Raw genomic sequence first — 26,409 nt, forward strand, 5'->3', positions numbered from 1 at the left:
CCTCCTTCCTCCTCCCTCCTCGTCCTGGTGCTGTGGCATCTCCTTCTTCCTTCCTCCTCCCTCCTCCTGGTGCTGAGGTATCTCCTCCTTCCTCCTCCCTCCTCCTCCTGGTGCTGAGGTATCTCCTCCTTCCTTCCTCCTCCCTCCTCCTGGTGCTGAGGTATCTCCTCCTTCCTTCCTCCTCCCTCCTCCTGGTGCTGAGGTATCTCCTCCTTCCTTCCTCCTCCCTCCTCCTGGTGCTGAGGTATCTCCTCCTTCCTCCTCCCTCCTCCTGGTGCTGAGGTATCTCCTCCTTCCTCCTCCCTCCTCCTGGTGCTGAGGTATCTCCTCCTTCCTTCCTCCTCCCTCCTCCTGGTGCTGTGGCATCTCCTCCTTCCTTCCTCCTCCCTCCTCCTGGTGCTGTGGCATCTCCTCCTTCCTTCCTCCTCCCTCCTCCTGGTGCTGAGGTATCTCCTCCTTCCTCCTCCTACCTCCTGGTGCTGAGGTATCTCCTCCTTCCTTCCTCCTCCCTCCTCCTGGTGCTGAGGTATCTCCTCCTTCCTTCCTCCTCCCTCCTCCTCCTGGTGCTGTGGCATCTCCTCCTTCCTCCTCCCTCCTCCTCCTGGTGCTGTGGCATCTCCTCCTTCCTTCCTCCTCCCTCCTCCTCCTCCTGGTGCTGAGGTATCTCCTCCTTCCTTCCTCCTCCCTCCTCCTGGTGCTGAGGTATCTCCTCCTTCCTTCCTCCTCCCTCCTCCTGGTGCTGAGGTATCTCCTCCTTCCTTCCTCCTCCCTCCTCCTGGTGCTGAGGTATCTCCTCCTTCCTCCTCCCTCCTCCTCCTGGTGCTGTGGCATCTCCTCCTTCCTTCCTCCTCCCTCCTCCTGGTGCTGAGGTATCTCCTCCTTCCTCCTCCCTCCTCCTCCTGGTGCTGAGGTATCTCCTCCTTCCTCCTCCCTCCTCCTCCTGGTGCTGTGGCATCTCCTCCTTCCTTCCTCCTCCCTCCTCCTCCTCCTGGTGCTGAGGTATCTCCTCCTTCCTCCTCCCTCCTCCTCCTGGTGCTGTGGCATCTCCTCCTTTCTTCCTCCTCCGTCCTCCTGGTGCTGAGGTATCTCCTCCTTCCTCCTCCCTCCTCCTCCTGGTGCTGAGGTATCTCCTCCTTCCTCCTTCTCCTCCTGGTGCTGAGGTATCTCCTCCTTCCTCCTCCCTCCTCCTGGTGCTGAGGTATCTCCTCCTTCCTCCTTCTCCTCCTGGTGCTGAGGTATCTCCTCCTTCCTCCTCCCTCCTCCTGGTGCTGAGGTATCTCCTCCTTCCTCCTCCCTCCTCCTCCTGGTGCTGTGGCATCTCCTCCTTCCTCCTCCCTCCTCCTCCTGGTGCTGTGGCATCTCCTCCTTCCTTCCTCCTCCCTCCTCCTCCTCCTGGTGCTGAGGTATCTCCTCCTTCCTTCCTCCTCCCTCCTCCTGGTGCTGTGGCATCTTCTCCTTCCTTCCTCCTCCCTCCTCCTGGTGCTGAGGTATCTCCTCCTTCCTTCCTCCTCCCTCCTCCTGGTGCTGAGGTATCTCCTCCTTCCTCCTCCCTCCTCCTCCTGGTGCTGTGGCATCTCCTCCTTCCTCCTCCCTCCTCCTCCTGGTGCTGTGGCATCTCCTCCTTCCTTCCTCCTCCCTCCTCCTCCTCCTGGTGCTGAGGTATCTCCTCCTTCCTTCCTCCTCCCTCCTCCTGGTGCTGAGGTATCTCCTCCTTCCTTCCTCCTCCCTCCTCCTGGTGCTGAGGTATCTCCTCCTTCCTTCCTCCTCCCTCCTCCTGGTGCTGAGGTATCTCCTCCTTCCTCCTCCCTCCTCCTGGTGCTGAGGTATCTCCTCCTTCCTTCCTCATCCCTCCTCCTGGTGCTGTGGCATCTCCTCCTTCCTTCCTCCTCCCTCCTCCTGGTGCTGTGGCATCTCCTCCTTCCTTCCTCCTCCCTCCTCCTGGTGCTGAGGTATCTCCTCCTTCCTCCTCCCTCCTCCTGGTGCTGAGGTATCTCCTCCTTCCTTCCTCCTCCCTCCTCCTGGTGTTGAGGTATCTCCTCCTTCCTTCCTCCTCCCTCCTCCTCCTGGTGCTGTGGCATCTCCTCCTTCCTCCTCCCTCCTCCTCCTGGTGCTGTGGCATCTCCTCCTTCCTTCCTCCTCCCTCCTCCTCCTCCTGGTGCTGAGGTATCTCCTCCTTCCTTCCTCCTCCCTCCTCCTGGTGCTGAGGTATCTCCTCCTTCCTTCCTCCTCCCTCCTCCTGGTGCTGAGGTATCTCCTCCTTCCTTCCTCCTCCCTCCTCCTGGTGCTGAGGTATCTCCTCCTTCCTCCTCCCTCCTCCTGGTGCTGAGGTATCTCCTCCTTCCTCCTCCCTCCTCCTGGTGCTGAGGTATCTCCTCCTTCCTTCCTCCTCCCTCCTCCTGGTGCTGAGGTATCTCCTCCTTCCTCCTCCCTCCTCCTGGTGCTGAGGTATCTCCTCCTTCCTCCTCCCTCCTCCTGGTGCTGAGGTATCTCCTCCTTCCTTCCTCCTCCCTCCTCCTGGTGCTGAGGTATCTCCTCCTTCCTCCTCCCTCCTCCTGGTGCTGAGGTATCTCCTCCTTCCTCCTCCCTCCTCCTCCTGGTGCTGTGGCATCTCCTCCTTCCTTCCTCCTCCCTCCTCCTCCTCCTGGTGCTGAGGTATCTCCTCCTTCCTTCCTCCTGGTGCTGTGGCATCTCCTCCTTCCTTCCTCCTCCCTCCTCCTCCTGGTGCTGAGGTATCTCCTCCTTCCTCCTCCCTCCTCCTGGTGCTGAGGTATCTCCTCCTTCCTTCCTCCTCCCTCCTCCTGGTGCTGAGGTATCTCCTCCTTCCTTCCTCCTCCCTCCTCCTGGTGCTGAGGTATCTCCTCCTTCCTCCTCCCTCCTCCTGGTGCTGAGGTATCTCCTCCTTCCTTCCTCCTCCCTCCTCCTGGTGTTGAGGTATCTCCTCCTTCCTTCCTCCTCCCTCCTCCTCCTGGTGCTGTGGCATCTCCTCCTTCCTCCTCCCTCCTCCTCCTGGTGCTGTGGCATCTCCTCCTTCCTTCCTCCTCCCTCCTCCTCCTCCTGGTGCTGAGGTATCTCCTCCTTCCTTCCTCCTCCCTCCTCCTGGTGCTGAGGTATCTCCTCCTTCCTTCCTCCTCCCTCCTCCTGGTGCTGAGTTATCTCCTCCTTCCTTCCTCCTCCCTCCTCCTGGTGCTGAGGTATCTCCTCCTTCCTCCTCCCTCCTCCTGGTGCTGAGGTATCTCCTCCTTCCTTCCTCCTCCCTCCTCCTGGTGCTGAGGTATCTCCTCCTTCCTCCTCCCTCCTCCTGGTGCTGAGGTATCTCCTCCTTCCTCCTCCCTCCTCCTGGTGCTGAGGTATCTCCTCCTTCCTTCCTCCTCCCTCCTCCTGGTGCTGAGGTATCTCCTCCTTCCTCCTCCCTTCTCCTGGTGCTGAGGTATCTCCTCCTTCCTCCTCCCTCCTCCTCCTGGTGCTGTGGCATCTCCTCCTTCCTTCCTCCTCCCTCCTCCTCCTCCTGGTGCTGAGGTATCTCCTCCTTCCTTCCTCCTCCCTCCTCCTGGTGCTGTGGCATCTCCTCCTTCCTTCCTCCTCCCTCCTCCTGGTGCTGAGGTATCTCCTCCTTCCTCCTCCCTCCTCCTGGTGCTGAGGTATCTCCTCCTTCCTTCCTCCTCCCTCCTCCTGGTGCTGAGGTATCTCCTCCTTCCTCCTCCCTCCTCCTCCTGGTGCTCCGGCATCTCCTCCTTCCTCCTCCCTCCTCCTCCTGGTGCTGTGGCATCTCCTCCTTCCTTCCTCCTCCCTCCTCCTGGTGCTGAGGTATCTCCTCCTTCCTTCCTCCTCCCTCCTCCTGGTGCTGAGGTATCTCCTCCTTCCTTCCTCCTCCCTCCTCCTGGTGCTGAGGTATCTCCTCCTTCCTCCTCCCTCCTCCTGGTGCTGAGGTATCTCCTCCTTCCTTCCTCCTCCCTCCTCCTGGTGCTGAGGTATCTCCTCCTTCCTCCTCCCTCCTCCTGGTGCTGAGGTATCTCCTCCTTCCTCCTCCCTCCTCCTGGTGCTGAGGTATCTCCTCCTTCCTACTCCCTCCTCCTCCTGGTGCTGTGGCATCTCCTCCTTCCTTCCTCCTCCCTCCTCCTGGTGCTGAGGTATCTCCTCCTTCCTCCTCCCTCCTCCTGGTGCTGAGGTATCTCCTCCTTCCTACTCCCTCCTCCTCCTGGTGCTGTGGCATCTCCTCCTTCCTTCCTCCTCCCTCCTCCTCCTCCTGGTGCTGAGGTATCTCCTCCTTCCTTCCTCCTCCCTCCTCCTGGTGCTGAGGTATCTCCTCCTTCCTCCTCCCTCCTCCTGGTGCTGAGGTATCTCCTCCTTCCTACTCCCTCCTCCTCCTGGTGCTGTGGCATCTCCTCCTTCCTTCCTCCTCCCTCCTCCTCCTCCTGGTGCTGAGGTATCTCCTCCTTCCTTCCTCCTCCCTCCTCCTGGTGCTGTGGCATCTCCTCCTTCCTTCCTCCTCCCTCCTCCTGGTGCTGAGGTATCTCCTCCTTCCTTCCTCCTCCCTCCTCCTCCTGGTGCTGAGGTATCTCCTCCTTCCAGCTGCTGCAGCGCGTCTACAAAGGCATCCCTCTGCAGCTCAGAGGTCAGGTCTGGTCTCTGCTGCTGGACGTAGAGAAGGTCAAGGAGGAGAATAAAGGAAAATATGAGGTTTGGGCTGAACATCAGAACCGACGGACCGACACCTGAAAGTGTTGCTTCTTTCTGAACCCCTGTGGTTTCTGCCTCGTCTTCCTCAGAGGATGAAGCAGCAGGCCCGGATCGTCTCCACAGAGATCAAGCAGATCGACCTGGACGTCAACCGGACCTTCAGGAACCACATCATGTTCAGGGACCGCTTTGGACTCAAGTGGGTCTCCTTTGCTTCCCATGTTGTCCTGACGTGTTAAGCCCCGCCCACCAAAATCCAAAATCAGTGTGGTTTTCTAGGACGTAGTTTCTTTCTGAGTTGTGGGCGGGGCAACGATTTGACTAAAAAGACGTAGTTATAAGATCAATTTTCTTCATAAATGTCCTCCATCAGCCAAAACACCGTTGTTATTGGGGTGGGGCTTTAACGACCTGCACCGGCTCTGTTTAGTAATAATAATGGATTCCATTTATCTGCTTCTCCAGACACTCAAAGTGCTTCCATTGTGTCCATCATTCATTCACTCCTCATGTCGACTTGGTGACGGTGGAGGCGTGGCTGCCAGTTGGCGCCTACGGCCCCTCTGACCATCACCGGGACATTCATGCACCAGTGGAGCCACTGGAGGCTGACTGGGGGGAGCAGGGATCGAACTGCCGACCCTTCAACCACCTGAGCCACTGTTAGAGATCTGAAGCTTTTCCCCATGGTTACAACCCCCCACCCCCCCACCCAGAACATAAGCAGCTGTAAAGGTTCTGAGGTTCTGGTCCACGTTTTCAGAAATGACCCTTCACGGTTTTGTTGTGCTAGCCCAGGGGTCATAACCTTTACCTCCCGGCGTTCACAGCTGCAGACGCGTCCCCCCCCTCACGCTGCTCTCTCGCTCCTGTCCGCTCGCTCTACCTGACGGTGTTAAAGGCTCCACGACCATCTGAGATCATGATGGTTGTTTTACTGAACCACGGAGAGCCGCACGCCACTCCTGTGCCAGCCTCACGGATGTTTTTGTTGTCGGCATCGCCCCTCCCCCGGACTTCAAGCCTGCCCCCCTTTCCCCTGCAGGGTTTGAGCCCTGACACCCCCCCCCCCCCCCCCCCCCAGCATTTTATTCATCTTCCTGTCAGAGCGCAAAGCTCCACAGGAAACGTCAGAAATGTGCGCCGACACCAGGCCGTAGCTCCGCCCCCTCTTCATTCACACATACATCTTGGTCACCCCTCCCTCGGTCATGCAGACACACATCACATGTTTGTTATGGGGGGGCTTCCTGTCCACGTTTGTCACATTTATTCGCAGCAAAGCGGCTGCCACAGGACCACTCTGCACTTATGACCCCCCCCCCATCAGGATGAGTGTTTGACGTGTTTTCCTGTGCCCCCCCCAGGCAGCAGGCCCTGTTCCATGTGCTGGCAGCATACTCTGTCTACAACACGGTGAGCCGTTCTCCTGGTTCTGGTTCTGGTTCTTTCATGACACATTCTTGTTTTTGGAGCTTTGACCTTATTGGGGGGGTGGGGGGGTGATGCTCTTAAAGTAGGAAGTCGAGGCTCAGATGTATTTCTTCATGTTTGTGGACTAATTTAGAAGAAACAATCAGATTCTGGTTCAATAGTTGAATCGTTTTACGTTAAATGCTTCAACATTTGAGGGTCACAGACGTATCCGTTCATCCGTTCATCCGTTCATCCACTCGTTCATGTAAAGTACTGACCTGTACCACCAACAGCAACGGGGCGTTTAGACACTTTGATACATGGGCAAAGCAGGAATCAAACCCACGACCTTCGAATAGGGGTCTACTGCTGCACCACAGCTGAGACAGATTGCTCCTCTGTGGCAGAGAGGCTGAGGAAATGGCCGTGCTTTCCACATTCCATTTCTTTTCTTTTTTCCTTATACTTTATTTATCCCTCAATGGGAAATTCTTCTCCGCATTTGACCCATCCCCTGGGGTGGTGGGGGGCAGAAGCTGAACTTGCCTAAGGACCCTCACTGAGTGATGTTAACTGCTCGTCATTGATATGGTAATTGCCCCCAGTACCATTGTTTCTTCCCTTCCGGGAATTGAACCCTGGATTCCTGCATGGTAGCCTCTCACCTTACCAACAGAGCTACTCAGCCGTTTCCCTCCACCAACATCAGACTCATTCAAAACTGGGTCAGTGGGAGAGCCGGGGGGGGGGGGGGGGGGGGGGGGCTTCTTTACAATTGGTATAGAGAAACGTGGAGAACGTGACCTCTGACCTCCTAGCTGTAATCATATTTACTGTATTTCCTTGTAAGGAAGCCTCTGTGATTCTGCCCTAATATGGGCATCAGTTCCAGGTTTGTGTCTGATCCGTCAGTGAAGATGAAGCTCTGAATGTGGACGATGCTACTGCATCTGTCTGTCTGCAGCTCTGTCTGTCTGTCTGTCTGCAGCTGTGTCTGTCTGCAGCCGTGTCTGTCTGCAGCCGTGTCTGTCTGCAGCTCTGTCTGTCTACAGCCGTGTCTGTCTGCAGCTGTGTCTGTCTGCAGCCGTGTCTGTCTGCAGCCGTGTCTGTCTGCAGCCGTGTCTGTCTGCAGCCGTGTCTGTCTGCAGCTGTGTCTGTCTACAGCCGTGTCTGTCTGCAGCTGTGTCTGTCTGCAGCCGTGTCTGTCTGCAGCCGTGTCTGTCTGCAGCTGTGTCTGTCTGCAGCCGTGTCTGTCTGCAGCCGTGTCTGTCTGCAGCCGTGTCTGTCTGCAGCCGTGTCTGTCTGCAGCTCTGTCTGTCTACAGCCGTGTCTGTCTGCAGCCGTGTCTGTCTGCAGCTCTGTCTGTCTGCAGCCGTGTCTGTCTGCAGCCGTGTCTGTCTGCAGCTCTGTCTGTCTACAGCCGTGTCTGTCTGCAGCCGTGTCTGTCTGCAGCTCTGTCTGTCTGCAGCCGTGTCTGTCTGCAGCCGTGTCTGTCTGCAGCCGTGTCTGTCTGCAGCTCTGTCTGTCTACAGCCGTGTCTGTCTGCAGCTCTGTCTGTAGCTCGTTCTTGTTTTGTCTGGCTGTTTAATAAAATAATAAAATAACTGAAACTTCCTCTCAAAGTGTCCCCCGTTTGTGCCCCCCCATCAGGAAGTGAGCTACTGTCAGGGCATGAGTCAGCTCGCCGCCATGCTGCTGATGTACCTGAATGAAGAAGATGCCTTCTGGGCGTTATCGCAGCTCCTCACCAACAGCAAACACGCCATGCACGGTGAGAATCTGGAAAAACTGCTGAGTCATGACTGAATCCATTCAAACTTCTGGGTGTGACCCCACTCCCCTCCCGCCAGGGTTCTTCATCCCGGGATTTCCCAAACTGCACCGCTTCCAGGCTCACCACGAGCTGATCCTGTCCAAACTGCTGCCCAGGCTGAAGAAACATCTGGTGGGTTCAGCTGGGCCTGTGTTTCCCGCCATTTAGGTCACCTTCCCCGCCATTTAAGTCACCTTTCCCGCCATTTAGGTTACCTTTCCCGCCATTTAGGTCACCTTTCCTGCCATTTAGGTCACCTTCCTCCCCATTTAGGTTACCTTTCCCGCCATTTAGGTCACCTTCCCCGCCATTTAAGTCACCTTTCCCGCCATTTAAGTCACCTTTCCTGCCATTTAGGTCACCTTTCCCGCCATTTAAGTCACCTTTCCTGCCATTTAGGTCACCTTCCTCGCCATTTAAGTCACCTTTCCCGCCATTTAGGTCACCTTCCTCGCCATTTAGGTTACCTTTCCTGCCATTTGAGTCACCTTTCCTGCCATTTAGGTCACCTTTCCCGCCATTTAAGTCACCTTTCCCGCCATTTAGGTCACCTTCCCCGCCATTTAAGTCACCTTTCCCGCCATTTAGGTCACCTTTCCCGCCATTTAGGTCACCTTCCTCGCCATTTAGGTCACCTTTCCCGCCATTTAAGTCACCTTTCCCGCCATTTAAGTCACCTTTCCCGCCATTTAGGTTACCTCTCCCGCCATTTAGGTCACCTTCCTCGCCATTTAAGTCACCTTTCCCGCCATTTAGGTCACCTTCCTCGCCATTTAGGTTACCTTTCCCGCCATTTAGGTCACCTTCCCCGCCATTTAAGTCACCTTTCCCGCCATTTAAGTCACCTTCCTCGCCATTTAGGTTACCTTTCCCGCCATTTAAGTCACCTTTCCTGCCATTTAGGTCACCTTTCCCGCCATTTAAGTCACCTTTCCCGCCATTTAAGTCACCTTTCCCGCCATTTAAGTCACCTTCCCCGCCATTTAAGTCACCTTTCCCGCCATTTAGGTCACCTTTCCCGCCATTTAAGTCACCTTTCCTGCCATTAAGGTCACCTTCCTCGCCATTTAGGTCACCTTTCCCGCCATTTAAGTCACCTTTCCCGCCATTTAAGTCACCTTTCCTGCCATTTAAGTCACCTTTCCTGCCATTTAAGTCACCTTTCCTGCCATTTAGGTCACCTTTCCCGCCATTTGAGTCACCTTTCCTGCCATTTAGGTCATCTTTCCTGCCATTTAGGTCACCTTCCTCGCCATTTAAGTCACCTTTCCCGCCATTTAAGTCACCTTTCCTGCCATTTAGGTCACCTTCCTCGCCATTTAGGTCACCTTTCCTGTCATTTAGGTCACCTTTCCCGCCATTTAAGTCACCTTTCCTGCCATTTAAGTCACCTTCCTCGCCATTTAAGTCACCTTTCCCGCCATTTAAGTCACCTTTCCTGCCATTTAGGTCACCTTCCTCGCCATTTAGGTCACCTTTCCTGCCATTTAGGTCACCTTCCTCGCCATTTAAGTCACCTTTCCCGCCATTTAAGTCACCTTTCCTGCCATTTAGGTCACCTTTCCCGCCATTTAAGTCACCTTTCCTGCCATTTAGGTCACCTTTCCCGCCATTTAAGTCACCTTTCCTGCCATTTAGGTCACCTTCCTCGCCATTTAGGTCACCTTTCCCGCCATTTAAGTCACCTTTCCTGCCATTTAGGTCACCTTCCTCGCCATTTAGGTTACCTTCCCCGCCATTTAGGTCACCTTTCCCGCCATTTTAGTCACCTTTCCTGCCATTTAGGTCATCTTTCCCGCCATTTAAGTCACCTTTCCCGCCATTTAGGTCACCTTTCCCGCCATTTAAGTCACCTTCCTCGCCATTTAGGTCATCTTTCCTGCCATTTAAGTTACCTTCCCCGCCATTTAAGTCACCTTTCCCGCCATTTAAGTCACCTTCCTCGCCATTTAGGTCACCTTTCCTGCCATTTAAGTCACCTTTCCCGCCATTTAGGTTACCTTCCCCGCCATTTAGGTCACCTTTCCCGCCATTTAGGTCACCTTTCCCGCCATTTAAGTCACCTTTCCTGCCATTTAGGTTACCTTCCCCGCCATTTAAGTCACCTTTCCCGCCATTTAGGTCACCTTTCCCGCCATTTAAGTCACCTTCCTCGCCATTTAGGTCACCTTTCCTGCCATTTAAGTCACCTTTCCTGCCATTTAAGTCACCTTGCCTGCCGTTTAAGTCACCTTCCTCGCCATTTAGGTCACCTTTCCTGCCATTTAAGTCACCTTTCCTGCCATTTGAGTCACCTTTCCCGCCATTTAGGTTACCTTCCCCGCCATTTAGGTCACCTTTCCTGCCATTTAGGTCACCTTTCCCGCCATTTAAGTCACCTTTCCTGCCATTTAGGTCACCTTCCTCGCCATTTAGGTCACCTTTCCCGCCATTTAAGTCACCTTTCCCGCCATTTAGGTTACCTTCCCCGCCATTTAGGTCACCTTTCCCGCCATTTAGGTCACCTTTCCCGCCATTTAAGTCACCTTTCCTGCCATTTAGGTCACCTTCCTCGCCATTTAGGTTACCTTCCCCGCCATTTAAGTCACCTTTCCCGCCATTTAGGTCACCTTTCCCGCCATTTAAGTCACCTTCCTCGCCATTTAGGTCATCTTTCCTGCCATTTAGGTTACCTTCCCCGCCATTTAAGTCACCTTTCCCGCCATTTAGGTCACCTTTCCCGCCATTTAAGTCACCTTCCTCGCCATTTAGGTCACCTTTCCTGCCATTTAAGTCACCTTTCCCGCCATTTAGGTTACCTTCCCCGCCATTTAGGTCACCTTTCCCGCCATTTAGGTCACCTTTCCCGCCATTTAAGTCACCTTTCCTGCCATTTAGGTTACCTTCCCCGCCATTTAAGTCACCTTTCCCGCCATTTAGGTCACCTTTCCCGCCATTTAAGTCACCTTCCTCGCCATTTAGGTCACCTTTCCTGCCATTTAAGTCACCTTTCCTGCCATTTAAGTCACCTTTCCTGCCATTTAAGTCACCTTCCTCGCCATTTAGGTCACCTTTCCTGCCATTTAAGTCACCTTTCCTGCCATTTAAGTCACCTTTCCCGCCATTTAGGTCACCTTCCCCGCCATTTAGGTCACCTTTCCTGCCATTTAGGTCACCTTTCCCGCCATTTAAGTCACCTTTCCTGCCATTTAGGTCACCTTCCTCGCCATTTAGGTCACCTTTCCCGCCATTTAAGTCACCTTTCCCGCCATTTAGGTTACCTTCCCCGCCATTTAGGTCACCTTTCCCGCCATTTAGGTCACCTTTCCCGCCATTTAAGTCACCTTTCCTGCCATTTAGGTCACCTTCCTCGCCATTTAGGTTACCTTCCCCGCCATTTAAGTCACCTTCCTCGCCATTTAGGTTACCTTCCCCGCCATTTAGGTTACCTCTCCCGTCATTTAGGTCACCTTTCCCGCCATTAAAGTCACCTTTCCTGCCATTTAGGTCACCTTCCCCGCCATTTAGGTTACCTTCCCCGCCATTTAGGTCACCTTTCCCGCCATTTAAGTCACCTTTCCCGCCCTTTAAGTCACCTTTCCTGCCATTTAGGTCACCTTCCTCGCCATTTAGGTCACCTTTCCTGCCATTTAGGTCACCTTCCTCGCCATTTAGGTTACCTTCCCCGCCATTTAAGTCACCTTTCCCGCCATTTAGGTTACCTTCCCCGCCATTTAGGTCACATGTTTCCCGCTTTTCCTTAGAGAATGCATAGGTAATGTGGGGGGGTCTGGTCCTCAGGATAAGGAGCAGATGACCACGGGGGTGTACACCACCAAGTGGTTCCTGCAGTGCTTCATAGAGAGAGTGAGTTTGCCGTCTGGTCCTCCTCCAACCACAAACCGGTTTGTTCCTGATCAAGCGCTCTCCGCTTTTTCCCCACCCCCAGAGCCCGTTCACGCTCACGCTGCGCCTTTGGGACGTCTACATGCTGGAGGGGGAGAAGACGCTGACCGCCATGGCGTATGCCGCCTTGAAGCTGCACAGAAGTGAGGCGGCTTTGCTCTGCTGCGGCGAGCGCCAAAGATGAAGGTCACTTAGGGACCCAATCCCAAGCTGACCTTTCATTGGACGGCCCACCGAGCATCGTCCCGGCTCATTGGCTGATTTATCTGAACTGATCTTTGTGTTAGGATGTCTTCCTTCAGCTGAACGAGAACGTCTCTGCTCTACCAGAACCAGAACCTGACCCGTCCTCTCTGTGTTGGCAGAACGCCTGCAGGCCCTGCAGCTGGAGGACCTGAGGGAGTTCCTCCAGGAGCAGCTGGCGGCCTCCTTCCTGTTCCGGGACGATGTGGTGGTTGAACACTTACAGGCGGCCATGTCTGAGCTGCGGAGTAAGAAGCTGGACGTCCCCCCTCCAGGTACGGCAGCACTTTGTCACCATCAGACATGGGGTTCAGAATGTCCTCTGGTTACCGGACGCTCCGGTTCCTCCTGGATGCAGAACTAAAGAACCGAAAGGATTCGCCTTTACTTTCGGTGAAGAGCGTCTCTGCAGTCCGGTCACATGACATCGTTTGGAAAACCAGAACAGAAAGATCTGCAGATCTGAATGTAACAACAGAACTGGGTTCTGGGTTATGAGTTTGGAACCAGAACTTCGGGTCATCTCAGCAGAACCGCTGCTGCTGTGATGTTTGTTTGCGGGTTTCCTCCCTCATCCTGTTTTCCGTCTCCTCTCCCTCCAGCCAAGTCCGATGAACTCCCCAGGAGGCCTTTGGGCGAAGAGCGGCCGGTTCTGCTGCAGCCGGAGCCCCCCCCTCAGACGGCCCAGGATCCAGAATGCTCCGCTGAAACGACACCATCCGTGGCCCCCACCCCAAGCCCGCCCCAACCCCCTCCATCGCCCGTTTTTCAGCAGACCAGACCCCCCCAGACCCAGGAGGAAGCTGTAGAGTGGCCCCCCCCCTACCAGCCAAATGCTTTGGACCTGGTCGACATGCAGGTGGGGGAGGACTTCATGGATCTGCCAGACCTGCCCCCCCCACCCTTCTTTTACTGTGAGCAGGCTCAGCCCCCCCCTCCATCAGCTTCCCATTTGGTCCCTAAACCGCCCCCCCAGAAAGCAAAGCCCCCCCGTGCAGCGGCGGTCTCCTCCTCGCCGAGACTTCGGCCCCCGACTCCGTCGAAGTTCCCCGTCTCTCTGTACGTGCCCCCCACCCCCGGAGACAGACGCCCCTCCGACACCTCCCAGTACGATAACCTGTCTGATGATGGGCAGTCAGCAGAGAGACCGCTGGCCCCCACTCCCGAGGAAAGTCCCAGCATGCACTGCACCTCAGCCCATTCTGTGGACAGGGCCTATGACCCCACCCGCCACCCGCTGCCCCCGCCTCCTGCCCTCCTGCCCCGTTCACTCTCTCCTCTTCCTCCTGCGACCCACCCGCTCCCTGCTTTGCCTCGGGAGCCGGAGGACCGAGGAGGCAGCTGGGTGCAGGACGCCGTGCCCCCCCCTCCTCCGCCGAGCTTCGCTGACAGACTGAGCCAGTTTCAGCAGCGAGGCGCCCCCACCTGCCCCAAGCCTCTCTGCAGGGGCCCCCGGGACCGGTCAGCGTTCCCTGCCCCTTTGATGTACACGGGCTCCCCCAGGGGTCACTCCAGGTCCCCGGGTCAGCCGTCGGTCCTCCTTCAGTCCAGCCCAGACTTCTGCAGTGGACCTCCGGGGGGGCAGCAACTGACCAAGTCAGTGACTTCTTAGCAGCGACAGGGATGCCCCCCAGGAGTGGCAGCAGAAAGTGAAGCTCTGTTTCTGAGCATGAAGGGGTTAATTCCCGTAGAGAAGAGGCCGCCGTTGTTCCGCCAAACGTCCGTCATCCTCACATGCACTCAAAGTGTCTTTGCCTTCCCATGATGCACTGGGGCTCCAGAATGAGCTCTTCGTTGGTCTGACGGTGCAGCTGGTGGTGATCATCACATTCTCCTGTTTATAAACCTTTCATCTTCTCCACAAGACTCCACCCATTTTCAGTGCTTTAGTGTTTATTGTACCCCCACAGCCCCCCAGCCCCGGGGGCTGGAAGAAACAGAAACAGAACAAAGAAAACCTTTAGACAGTGTTGATCTGCAGTTCCAATAAAGTCCTCCTTCAAGCCAGTCTGCTTTTTCTTTGGGTCTTCCTGTCAGAGGTGGTGAGCGCCCCCTGCAGGCCAGCTTCCTGTTTCATTTAGTGCACATTTCAGTAACAGAAGTTCCTCTTTCAGAGAACCTCAGTAGCTCCTGCAGACCCCCCCTCCGCGGGTTGGCTGCCCCTCCTTTATACCCTGAGCTGGCTCATGAGGTTGGACAGGGACGCCACGCTGTCCCGCAGCCTGGCGTCTTCCTCCTGACCCAGCAGCGCTCCCACCAGGCGGGTGGAACCGTTTGCCCCCATGATGCAGGGCAGGCTGAGGAACACCTCCGTGCCGATGCCCCCCCAGCCCTAAAGGGGACGGACAGAAAGGTGAGACTGCTTTGCCCTGCGATGGGGGAGGGGGAGGACTCTGTGGCGTTACCTGAGCCAGCGTGGAGACGGAGTGCGTCTTCCTCCTGTCCGTCAGGACGCTGTTGGTGATGTCGGCCACAGACAGACCCACAGACCACGACCGCTGGCCTCGGTTCTTCATCATCTCAAAAGCTCTGGACACAGTCAGACAACGGGTCAGAACAGAACCCGCCCACAGCTTCCTGCTGGCTGCAGAACCCGGCACACCTGTCCAGCAGAGGTTTGGTGGACGTGGATCCTGCAGAAATCTCAGGTGTGGAGCTGGAGTTCAGGCCGATGTTGCTCATCACTGCGACTGTCGGAGGAAGAACGCCGTCAAACATCAAAGCATGCTCTGTGGCTGTGATTGACAGGTGCTGCGGCATCTCCTGAAGGTTACATTTGCTGTCGGAGAGCTCCCCCAGGACCCAGGCGGGTTTGCGGGTGTTCAGGTTGACGTTCAGGATGTGGCTGAGCCTCTCTGAGTCCAGGTTGCACCCCGCCCCTATCACGTGGGTCGGGGGGAGGCCGCTCTGCCTCCAGGCGACGTGCGTCATGATGTCCACTGCGGAAGAACAGAGACGAAGGTGAGGGGCAGCAGGAAGCAGGAAGCTCCTCCTCCATTGGCTCCTCCCCCACCTGGCTGCGATGCAATCAGCAGGATGGCGTTGGGGCTGAGATGCGCCACGCTGGGGATGATCCCGCTGTACAGGTCCACGTTGGTCTGGACCACCCGCACATACGACTGCTCGCTGCTCCAGGCGTTGGCCGTCACCACGACAACCCTGGAGCCCGCAGACGCAGACAGGTCTGACAGACGAGAGGCGGAGCTTCCTCAGTTCAACACGGAGCGTCTGCTTTCCAGCAGAACGAGGGGGCCCCTCCCACCACCCCCCCATGTCACCTCCACCGCTCCACCCCCCCCCCCCCCCCCACCACCACCACCATGTAGAAAGAAAAGAATAACAGAGACAGAAGAAGAAAGTTTAACACACACACAAAGACAAACACACACACACACAAAGACAAACACACACACACACAAAGACACACACACACACACACACAAAGACAATCTCACACAAAGACAATCTCACACACACACACAAAAACAAACACACACACACACAAAGACAAACACACACACACACAAAGACAAACACACACACACACAAAGACAAACACACACACACACAAAGACACACACACACACACACACAAAGACAATCTCACACAAAGACAATCTCACACACACACACAAAAACAAACACACATACACACAAAGACAAACACACACACACACAAAAACAAACACACACACACACAAAGACAAACACACACACACACAAAGACAAACACACACACAGACAAACTCACACACAAAGACAATCTCACACAAAGACAATCTCACACACACACACAAAAACAAACACACACACACACAAAGACAAACACACACACACACAAAGACAAACACACACACACACAAAGACAAACACACATACACACAAAGACACACACACACACAAAGACAAACTCACACACAAAGACAAACTCACACACACACACAAAGACAATCTCACACAAAGACAAACTCACACACAAAGACAAACTCACACACACACACACACACACACACACAGACAAACACACACACAAAGACAAACTCACAAACACACACACACACAAAGACAAACACACACACACACAAAGACAAACACACATACACACAAAGACAAACACACACACACACAAAGACAAACACACACACACACAAAGACAAACACACACACACACAAAGACAAACACACACACACACAAAGACAAACTCACAAACACACACACACACAAAGACAAACACACACACACACAAAGACAAACACACACACACACAAAGACAAACTCACACACAAAGACAAACTCACTCACACACAAAGACAAACTCACACACAAAGACAAACACACACACATACAAAGACAAACACACATACACACAAAGACACACACACACACAAAGACAATCTCACACAAAGACAAACTCTCACACACACACACAAAGACAATCTCACACAAAGACAAACTCACACACACACACACAAAGACAAACTCACACACAAAGACAAACTCACACACACACACACACACAAAGACAATCTCACACAAAGACAAACTCACACACAAAGACAAACTCACACACAAAGACAAACTCACACACAAAGACAAACACACACACACAAGAACCTTAACTGACCGTTCTGTGTCTGAGTTTAAACACACAGTTCAGCCAGTACTTAGTGATATTCTGAGAAAATACTCTGAGACCAGCTCCCATAGTATCAGTCCTAGTATAAATGACCACTTTGTTAATGATGCCTTACAAGCCCTCAGGAGTACACTCCATGTTGTTGCCCCCCTTGAAACCTAAGTTCGTCAGACAAAACCGAGTAGCACCGTGGTTTAACGCTGAAACTCGTTCTCTTAAACGAGAAACCCGTAAGTTGGAAAGAGAATGGCGCCGCTCCGGTTCAGAGCAGTCTCTGGATATCTGGAAACATAGCCTATTAAATTATAAAAAAGCTCTGCGTAGAGCTAGAAGCCAGTACTATTCAACCTTAATATCAGAGAATGGAAACAACCCAAGATTTCTTTTTAGCACTATTGCTAAATTAACTCGCAGTCAGAGCTCAGTAGAACCACATGTTCCTGTTTCTCTCAGCTCTGATGATTTTCTTACATTTTTCCATAGTAAAATCTCAAATATTAGACATAAGTTAAATCAAGTTATTCCTACTATCAGCCCAGAACAGGCTGAAGCGGTAGAAGTGGAGGCATCCATAGAAACCTCTGTAACATTAGACTGCTTCACTGCTGTGGATCAAGCGGAAATAACATCAATTATTACGTCCTCCAAATCCTCAACGTGTCTGTTAGACCCAATTCCCACTAGACTTTTTAAAGAAACTTTTCCCCTAATTAATGATCCCATATTAACAATGATAAATGCCTCTCTGGAAACGGGTTACGTGCCACAGTCTTTTAAATATGCAGTTGTTAAACCTCTTCTGAAAAAGCCCAGTTTGGATCCTAGCATCTTGGCCAACTATAGACCGATATCAAACCTGCCCTTTATTTCTAAAATCCTAGAAAGAGTTGTAGTTAAGCAGCTTTACTGCCACCTACAGGACAACAGCCACTTTGAAGACTTTCAGTCGGGGTTTAGACCTCACCACAGTACGGAAACTGCACTAGTTAGAGTCTCTAATGACTTGTTATTGGCCTCAGAAAAGGGACTACTTTCTATTCTGGTCCTGTTGGACCTCAGTGCAGCCTTTGACACTATCGACCACGGTATTTTACTCCATAGATTAGAGCAGGACATAGGGATCAGAGGATCTGCTCTCCAGTGGTTTAAATCCTATCTATCCGATAGATATCAGTTCGTTAATGTAAATGGAACTATGGAGTCCCACAGGGCTCAGTCTTGGGACCGATCCTGTTTACGCTTTATATGCTACCCCTAGGAAACATAATCAGGAAACACAGCATTAATTTTCATTGTTATGCCGACGACGCAGTTGTATTTATCCATGAAGCCTGACCAGAATGACCAGATAGAGAAACTGAACGCCTGCATCAGTGACATCAAGACCTGGATGACAATTAATTACCTCCTCTTGAACCCAGAAAAAACTGAGGTCATTATACTAGGTCCTAAAAACCTCAGAAATACTCTGTCTGCTCAGATAGTCTCCCTGGATGGCATAAGTATAGCCCCTAATTCCACAGTTAGAAACCTTGGGGTTTTATTTGACCAGGATTTATCATTTAAGGCTCACATATCTCAGGCGTGCAGAACTGCCTTTTTTCACCTGTGGAATATTGCTAAGATCAGAAATCTACTTTCTAAGAGTGATGCTGAAAAACTCATCCATGCATTTGTTACGTCGAGGCTGGATTACTGTAACTCCTTGTTAGCAGCGTGTCCTAAGAGTTCCTTAAGAAGTCTCCAGCTTGTTCAGAACGCAGCAGCTAGATTGTTAGCTGGAACTAGCAGAAGAGATCACATCACTCCTGTGTTGGTTTCACTTCACTGGATCCCAGTTGATTCTAGAATCAAGTTCAAGATCCTCCTGTTAACCTATAAGGCCTTACATGGAATGGCCCCGCCCTATATTAAGGACCTCATAGTCCCTTACCAACCAATCAGAACACTTCACTCACTAAATGCAGGACTGCTTGTGGTTCCTAGAATTAGTCAAAGTACGGTTGGAGGTAGAGCGTTTAGCCACCAAGCCCCTGTTTTATGGAATAAACTCCCAGCTCATGGAAGAGAGGCCGACTCAGTTTCTACATTCAAAGTTAGACTGAAAACATTCCTCTGTGGACAGGCTTATTGTCAGACTAGCTAGTATTCAGAGATTATTTAACTTAATGTTAATGTGTTTAAATTAACCTTAATAATAACTATTTGTTTTAAAGGCTGCTAGAAGTTGAAGCTGGGGTAACTATGGTGCTCTGGGGTTCTGTCCTCTTTTCTCTTCTACTTCTACCCTTCCTCTCCTCTATTCTTGATCATTATTCATCATTTAGTTCTCCATGCCTCTGTTTGGTGCAGTGATTCATGTATTGTCCCTCTTTCCCTCCTGGGGAGTGGGAGTGCTTCCAGACTCCAGTTGGCTCATCCGTGCTCCAGTTCCTGACCGAGTACCTCGTCTCTGCTCCTGCTCCTACACCTGGCTGTGGTTCCTGTCTCCGGCTCGACTCGCGCCTTTGACTGTCCCCCCAACCACGGCTGGATGAAGCTCGTCTGCTGGACTTTTATATTTGTAGTTGTAGATTTAGATAAGTTAATTCTTCTCTAAGAGTTCTGGTAAATCGCCTGTCCGTCCTGGGGGAGGATCCCTCCTTCATGTGGGCACCCCTGAGGTTTCTTCGTTTTTTCCGGAATCCGTTTTTTTTGGGAGTTTTTCCTTACCGCGAAGGGGGGTCTAAGGGCAGGGATGCCAGTATAGCTTAGTCAGTTTGTTAGTTCATTTTAGTATTTTTCTATTGAACTCTTTGTATTCATGATCCTTTTGATTTCATGTTTTGCTTCGAAGCCCATCGAGACGACTGTTGTTGTGATTTTGGGCTATACAAATAAAATTGAATTGAATTGAATTGAACAAAGAAAAACACCCACACACACACACAAAGACAATCTCACACAAAGACAAACTCACACACACACACACTCTCACCTTTATTTAACCAGGATAAAAACTCATTGAGATTAAAAATCTCTTTTTCAAGAGCGTCCTGGCCAAGAGGCAGCAGCACAACAATAACACACAACACTTATATACACTCACACTCAATCATAAAAGACAGTTTTAAATAAAGCATTTACAATTTGAAAGCTTTGTCTCACGTTCATTTAAAAGTTTTTTAAAAGAGCCCAGGGAGATCAATTCTTTCAATTTAAAATCTTTCTGGAGTTCATTCCAAAACTGTGCCGCAGCAAATCTAAAAGCCTTTTTCCCATCTCTGTGCGCACTCTGGGCACAGAGAGCAGGACCGTGTCCTGAGAGCGCAGGCTGTAGCTGCTGCTGCTCTTCAGTTCTATGAGCTGCTGGAGATAAGACGGTACCAACCCAAGAATGCATTTATAAATTAAAAGGTACCAATGTTTCAGTCTGCGCTGGGATAAGGAGGGCCAACCTACCCGAGCATACAGAAGACAGTGATGGGTTAGTGACCTCATGTTTGTTATAAAACGCAGTGCACCATGAAAAACAGTGTCCAAAGCATGCAAAGCATCAGCAGAAGCATTCATATAAACCACATCACCAAAATCAAGGACAGACATAAAAGTAGCAGTGACAAGTTTCTTACGGGCTTCGAATGATAAACATGATTTGATTCTGAAATAAAAGCGTAATTTTAGTTTCAGCCTATGAGCCAGTTTCTGAATATGTGGTTTAAAAGTTAGACAATCATCAATTAAAATACCAAGGTATTTGTATTCTGTGACCAGTTCAATTAAATGCCCTTCTTTTGTAGTAATTGGGAGCAGGTTTTTGAGTTTGGCTTTGCTTTTAGAGAATAGCATGTATTTAGTCTTATTTGAGTTTAAAACCAGTTTTAAATGATAAAAAGTGTTCTGCAGTTGATTAAAAGCTGATTGGAGCTTTGATATGGCAAGCTCAACTGAAAGTGCTGAAGTGTACAAGATGGTATCATCAGCATATAAGTGCAGGTTATCGATGATACCTTTATCAAGGTCGTTTATATAGATTGTAAAAAGCAGTGGCCCAAGAATCGAGCCTTGTGGAACCCCTGCGGATACTTTTAAAAATTTTGATTTTTGGTTCTGAACCTTTACACACTGTTTCCTGTCAGACAGGTAGTTTGCAAACCACCCAACAGAATGCTCTGACAGCCCAATACTGCGCAGTTTATTTTTAAGCACAGTATGGTCCACAGTATCAAAGGCTTTAGAGAGGTCGATGAAAAGGGCGGCACAGTGGCGTTTGTCATCCAGAGATTCAGATATGTCATTTAAAACTTTAAGAGCTGCGGTTGTTGTGCTGTGTTGCTTTCTAAAACCTGATTGTGATGGGCTTAAAATATTATTTGAAATGAGAAATTCTTTTAATTGTACGCTTATAAGACCTTCCAAAACTTTTGCCAAAATGGGTAACTTGGAAATTGGTCTATAGTTATTCAAATTTGTTGGGTCACCACCTTTAAGTAGAGGTAACACATAAGCGGACTTCCAAGCATGCGGAATGGTGTTTGTGGACAAAGACAAATTAAATAAATAGGTCAGTGGAAGTGCGATAGAGTCTGCTGCCGCTTTTATAAAATATGGTTCCAGATCATCAGGACCAGCAGATTTAGTAGGATCAAGGAGTTTAAGGGCTTTTGAGACTTCTGAAGTTGTGAAGAGGGAAAATGAGAAATTATGTGTTAAATCTTCGTGATTCACAGGGAGGGAGTACTCAGCTGAATGTTCACACAAAGACAATCTTACACAAAGACAAACTCACACACACACACACACAAAGACAATCTCACACAAAGACAAACTCACACACACACACACACAAAGACAATCTCACACAAAGACAAACTCACACACACACACACACACAAAGACAATCTCACACAAAGACAAACTCACACACACACACACACACAAAGACAATCTCACACAAAGACAATCTCACACAAAGACAAACTCACACACAAAGACAAACTCACACAAAGACAAACTCACACACACACACACACACAAAGACAATCTCACACAAAGACAAACTCACACACACACACACACACACAAAGACAATCTCACACAAAGACAAACTCACACACACACACACAAAGACAAACACACACACAAAGACAAACTCACACACACACACACACAAAGACAATCTCACACAAAGACAATCTCACACACACACACACAAAGACAATCTCACACAAAGACAATCTCACACAAAGACAAACTCACACACAAAGACAAACTCACACACACACACACACAAAGACAATCTCACACAAAGACAAACTCACACAAAGACAAACTCACACACACACACACACACACAAAGACAATCTCACACAAAGACAATCTCACACAAAGACAAACTCACACACACACACACACAAAGACAATCTCACACAAAGACAAACTCACACACAAAGACAAACTCACACACACACACACACAAAGACAATCTCACACAAAGACAAACTCACACAAAGACAAACTCACACACACACACACACACACAAAGACAATCTCACACAAAGACAATCTCACACAAAGACAAACTCACACACACACACACACAAAGACAATCTCACACAAAGACAATCTCACACAAAGACAAACTCACACACAAAGACAAACTCACACACACACACACACAAAGACAATCTCACACAAAGACAAACTCACACAAAGACAAACTCACACACACACACACACACACAAAGACAATCTCACACAAAGACAATCTCACACAAAGACAAACTCACACACACACACACAAAGACAATCTCACACAAAGACAAACTCACACACACACACACAAACACACACACACAAAGACAATCTCACACAAAGACAAACTCACACACACAGTATTTTGCAGAACAGGTGAACCCTCTCTAACCCACCAGGTGAGGTCTGCGGTTCCTGCTTGACCCTAACCGGCGCCGCAGGTGCTCACCTGCAGACACAGTGACCTTGGGCAGACTGAAGATCTCCAGATCTGTGCTGCCGCCTTTGGTGGAGCTCTCCGCCACGTCAATGAAAACCAGTTTATCCACATGACACTGAAGGAAGGAGGAAAGAAGAAGAATGAGGAACCAGGACCGCGTCCATCCACACCTGATGACATCATCTGACTGGGTCACCTTTGCTAGAATGCTGGTCACACACGCCATTCCCAGATCCCCTCCCCCGATGACCGTTACCTTCCCACCTGGCTGGTCCTGATGCTGGGCTCCACCTGGAACGGACAGAGTTAGGGAGCTGTGACCACAGAGACCCCGCCCACAGAACCACCTGAGAGGAAGCACCGTCATTGAGCTGCAGGTTGGAGACGAACGCCATGAGCTCGTGCGGGTTTTTAGCTTCTCCTGACGCCTTCGAGGACAATGGCGGGTCCTCTTCAAACTTGGCGATCATCTCAGGCAGGAGACCCACCACTGAAGACTTTGGCTGACGGAGGAAAGGTTCTGTTGGACTTGGAGAAAACCACAACACGCCATCGCGGGTCGCTGCACAGACGGAGGTCTTACGTAATCCCAGTTGTGCAGTCCCGGCAGGTGAACCCGCCCCTTGGCGTCCACGTGTTTGCCCTCTCTGATGACCATGCTGGACGTGGGCTTGAGGAGGCATATGGGGGGGGTGAAGGGGAACGAGTCCAAGAGCCACAGCTGGATGGGGAAGTTGTAGGAGCGACCTGGGGATGGGGGGGCACGAAGAGTGAAGGAGCTCGTGTCTTTGATGTGGGTCAGAGGAGGCGGGGCTTACCTTCATACTTAACAGGGATGACCCCCGTTATTTTTAGGAGGTCCTTCTGGGTGCTGTCGCTGAACGCTGAGGGCAGAAAAAAACAGCGTGAGGGTATTTACATGACCCCCCACCCCCCAGGTATAACTAAAGAAACTAAAAATACAGAAAAAGATCAAGATATAGGTGAAATAAAAGAGAGAAAACAGGATAAATAATAGAAATACCACCCCCACCCCCACCCCACTCACTGAACGTGGCGGTGGACACCTGCATGTCCGGGTAGATCCGGTTCACTTTCTCAAGCTCCTCAACGGCCAAATCCCGGAACTTGTACTGAAATCAAACGGAGAACATCAAAAAAGGACGTGGATTGCACTGACACCCCTCCATTTAAAAAGGGGGCGGGTCAGTGAACCATCTGAAGCTTCACCATGAACCAACTGGATGAACCATCTGAAGCTTCACCCTGAACCATACGAAACTTCACTGTGAAACATCTGAAGCTTCACCCTGAACCATACGAAACTTCACCCTGAACCATACGAAGCTTCACCCTGAACCATACGAAACTTCACTGTGAACCATACGAAACTTCACTGTGAAACATCTGAAGCTTCACCCTGAACCATACGAAGCTTCACCCTGAACCATACGAAGCTTCACTGTGAAACGTCTAAAGCTCCAGGATGAACCATACGAAGCTTCACCCTGAACCATACGAAACTTCACCGTGAACCATACGAAGCTTCACCCTGAACCATACGAAGCTTCACCGTGAAACATACGAAGCTTCACCTTGAACCATACGAAGCTTCACCCTGAACCATACGAAACTTCACTGTGAACCATACGAAGCTTCACCCTGAACCATACGAAGCTTCACCGTGAAACATCTGAAGCTTCACCCTGAACCATACGAAACTTCACTGTGAAACATCTGAAGCTTCACCCTGAACCATACGAAGCTTCACCCTGAACCATACGAAGCTTCACTGTGAACCATACGAAGCTTCACCCTGAACCATACGAAGCTTCACTGTGAAACGTCTAAAGCTTCACCCTGAACCATACGAAACTTCACCCTGAACCATATGAACCTTCACCCTGAACCATACGAAGCTTCACCCTGAACCATACGAAACTTCACTGTGAACCATACGAAGCTTCACCCTGAACCATACGAAGCTTCACCCTGAACCATACGAAACTTCACTGTGAACCATACGAAGCTTCACCCTGAACCATACGAAGCTTCACTGTGAAACGTCTAAAGCTTCACCCTGAACCATACGAAACTTCACCCTGAACCATATGAACCTTCACCCTGAACCATACGAAGCTTCACCCTGAACCATACGAAACTTCACTGTGAACCATACGAAGCTTCACCCTGAACCATACGAAGCTTCACCCTGAACCATACGAAGCTTCACTGTGAACCATACGAAGCTTCACCTTGAACCATACGAAGCTTCACCCTGAACCATACGAAGCTTCACTGTGAAACGTCTAAAGCTCCAGGATGAACCATACGAAACTTCACCGTGAACCATACGAAGCTTCACTGAGGCTTTTAACACACAAACTCTCCAAACTTTTGTCTTCGGTTCTCTGATCTACAGAATCTCAGCAGAACTTCTCGTTTCCTCCAGCTGCTGCGTCACGTGTCTTCCTTGTTCAGGAGTGTTTGTCTCCTCAGTGATCAGGTTGGTCATGTGTGGCACAGCTGGTTCTTCGAGTTGGTAAAGTGTCGCATATCCTCCCCCCGCCCTCCCCCCCGAGGACCTGACCTTGACCCCCCCCCCCCACCCCCCCACCCCACCCCACTGACCTTGGACAGGATCCGCTGGATCTTCTCGGCGCGGAGCTCCATCTGTTCGCTCTCCTGTTCTGACAAAGTGACGCGGCTCCGATGATCGAAGTTTTGCCTCACAACTTCCGCAAACTTCCGGAGTAACCAAAGAGGCGGCTGCGTCAGGCTGACGTCACTGCCACAGACACGCCCACTCCCGTGTCCCGGTGTGTCTCCGCCGCTCCTCCAGGTGTGGAGTGCTTCCGCTTCATTCAGATACAGAGGATGACTTTGAACGATCCTCTCCAAGCGCGCATGCGTGTGAGCAGATCCACAAAAATCCAATGAATCAAGCGCGCGTGCGTTTACCTGCATGACGTAAAGTTGCCAACACCTGCTGTTCAGGCCAACAGATCTTGGGGGGGGGGGGGGGGGGGGGGGGGCACGGCACTGGTCCTACGTTCCTCACAGGAGCCTGTAGCTTCCTTAGCTGGGAGATGCTGTTCTGACCTCCAGAACCGTGCAGTCAGAACCCCCCCCCCCCCCTGATGACGCGCAGCCTGGTCTCCGTACAGATGCAGAGAGGGGAACCTGAAGGACATGTTGGACCCACTACATCCAGAGATCTGGTTCCAGACAACCCGGAACCTTTGACAGTAAGAGCTTCCTGTTCTCTTCAGGATGTCTGGGTTTCTTTAGGTCCAGATGTTCTGACTTCTGTCTGACAGAAAAATCCGGAAGTCCAGAAAGTTTTTCTGAAAGAGATCTAATGTTCTACCAACACGTTTTCACATCCCTAAACTTGAGCCGGATTCCAGGTTTCTAGAGACCAAAGATTCTAACGTTTCCTCTGAAACGTGCCATGCAGAGCAGGAAGTCATCGGACGCTCCACCATAGCAGTTTCTGAGAGGACGCCACATTCATGACACCACCTTTCCTCCTTCGGCCCGCCTCCTGTCCCGGTTCTGGAGGATCTTGTCTCTGTTCTCCAGACTCATCTCTGTCATCCTAACATTGAAGGGAAAAGAACTTGACTCCGCCCCCTGCACACTTGAAGGTGGAGCCTGATGACCAGAAGTGCTGCTGTCAGCATTAATCCTCTGAAAATCTGTTCGTATCGAACCAGAACCAATGTCCGAAAAGGAGAAGTGAGTTTACCAAAAAGGTTTGATTCTTCTGGTTCCTGCAGAAA

The 26,409-nt window shown here is 51.3% G+C and overlaps 3 protein-coding genes across 10 annotated transcripts in view; 2 read left to right on the forward strand and 1 right to left on the reverse strand.

Moving 5' to 3' along the window:
- LOC111947557 (USP6 N-terminal-like protein) overlaps positions 1-14,041 on the forward strand; it is a 54,310-nt gene extending 40,269 nt beyond the window's left edge. For all 7 annotated transcript variants that reach the window (XM_078949142.1, XM_078949146.1, XM_078949147.1 and 4 more), the window contains 9 exons: positions 4,570-4,677; positions 4,767-4,876; positions 6,045-6,093; positions 7,744-7,864; positions 7,944-8,038; positions 11,687-11,752; positions 11,835-11,934; positions 12,157-12,309; positions 12,637-14,041. In XM_078949142.1, coding sequence (XP_078805268.1) covers positions 4,570-4,677; positions 4,767-4,876; positions 6,045-6,093; positions 7,744-7,864; positions 7,944-8,038; positions 11,687-11,752; positions 11,835-11,934; positions 12,157-12,309; positions 12,637-13,646 — 1,812 coding nt within the window. In that variant the 3' untranslated portion in view covers positions 13,647-14,041. The remainder of the gene's footprint in view (positions 1-4,569; positions 4,678-4,766; positions 4,877-6,044; positions 6,094-7,743; positions 7,865-7,943; positions 8,039-11,686; positions 11,753-11,834; positions 11,935-12,156; positions 12,310-12,636) is intronic.
- Positions 8,043-9,671, forward strand: LOC144992513 (uncharacterized; the record flags this gene model as incomplete). Its single annotated transcript, XM_078949203.1, has 2 exons — positions 8,043-8,977; positions 9,608-9,671. Coding segments are annotated over 2 exons (999 nt in total), but the record flags the coding sequence as incomplete, so codon positions are not given.
- Positions 13,910-26,161, reverse strand: uevld (UEV and lactate/malate dehyrogenase domains). Of its 2 annotated transcripts, XM_078949151.1 has the most exons (13): positions 25,586-26,161; positions 25,256-25,482; positions 23,673-23,757; positions 23,443-23,508; positions 23,208-23,371; positions 22,986-23,127; positions 22,821-22,915; positions 22,634-22,739; positions 15,048-15,218; positions 14,809-14,973; positions 14,637-14,724; positions 14,440-14,563; positions 13,910-14,366 (listed from the first exon to the last, which is right to left on the reverse strand). In XM_078949151.1, the coding sequence occupies exons 2-13, from the start codon at positions 25,295-25,297 to the stop codon at positions 14,202-14,204; spliced, it is 1,413 nt and encodes a 470-aa protein (XP_078805277.1). In that variant the 5' UTR covers positions 25,298-25,482; positions 25,586-26,161; the 3' UTR covers positions 13,910-14,201. The 2 variants fall into 2 exon arrangements, with proteins under 2 accessions (XP_078805277.1, XP_078805276.1); XM_078949150.1 differs by lacking the exon at positions 25,586-26,161 and having other exon boundaries at positions 25,256-25,575.
- Between the last annotated feature and the right edge of the window lie 248 nt (positions 26,162-26,409).

The sequence above is a fragment of the Oryzias latipes genome, chromosome 6 (assembly GCF_053564925.1).
Source record: "Oryzias latipes strain Hd-rR chromosome 6, Olatipes_Hd-rR_3.1".
Lineage (NCBI taxonomy): Eukaryota > Metazoa > Chordata > Actinopteri > Beloniformes > Adrianichthyidae > Oryzias > Oryzias latipes.

Excerpts from the sequence above, each read along its gene's own strand:
- uevld (XM_078949151.1), bottom strand. The coding sequence starts at position 25,297 with ATGGAGCTCCGCGCCGAGAAGATCCAGCGGATCCTGTCCAAG. Across the intron at positions 15,219-22,633 it reads CAAGGTCACTGTGTCTGCAG|ACCTGTCTGCGTCTGCGGGC; the intron begins GTGAGCACCTGC and ends CTCGTCTGTCAG. Across the intron at positions 14,974-15,047 it reads GCTGATTGCATCGCAGCCAG|TGGACATCATGACGCACGTC; the intron begins GTGGGGGAGGAG and ends GTTCTTCCGCAG.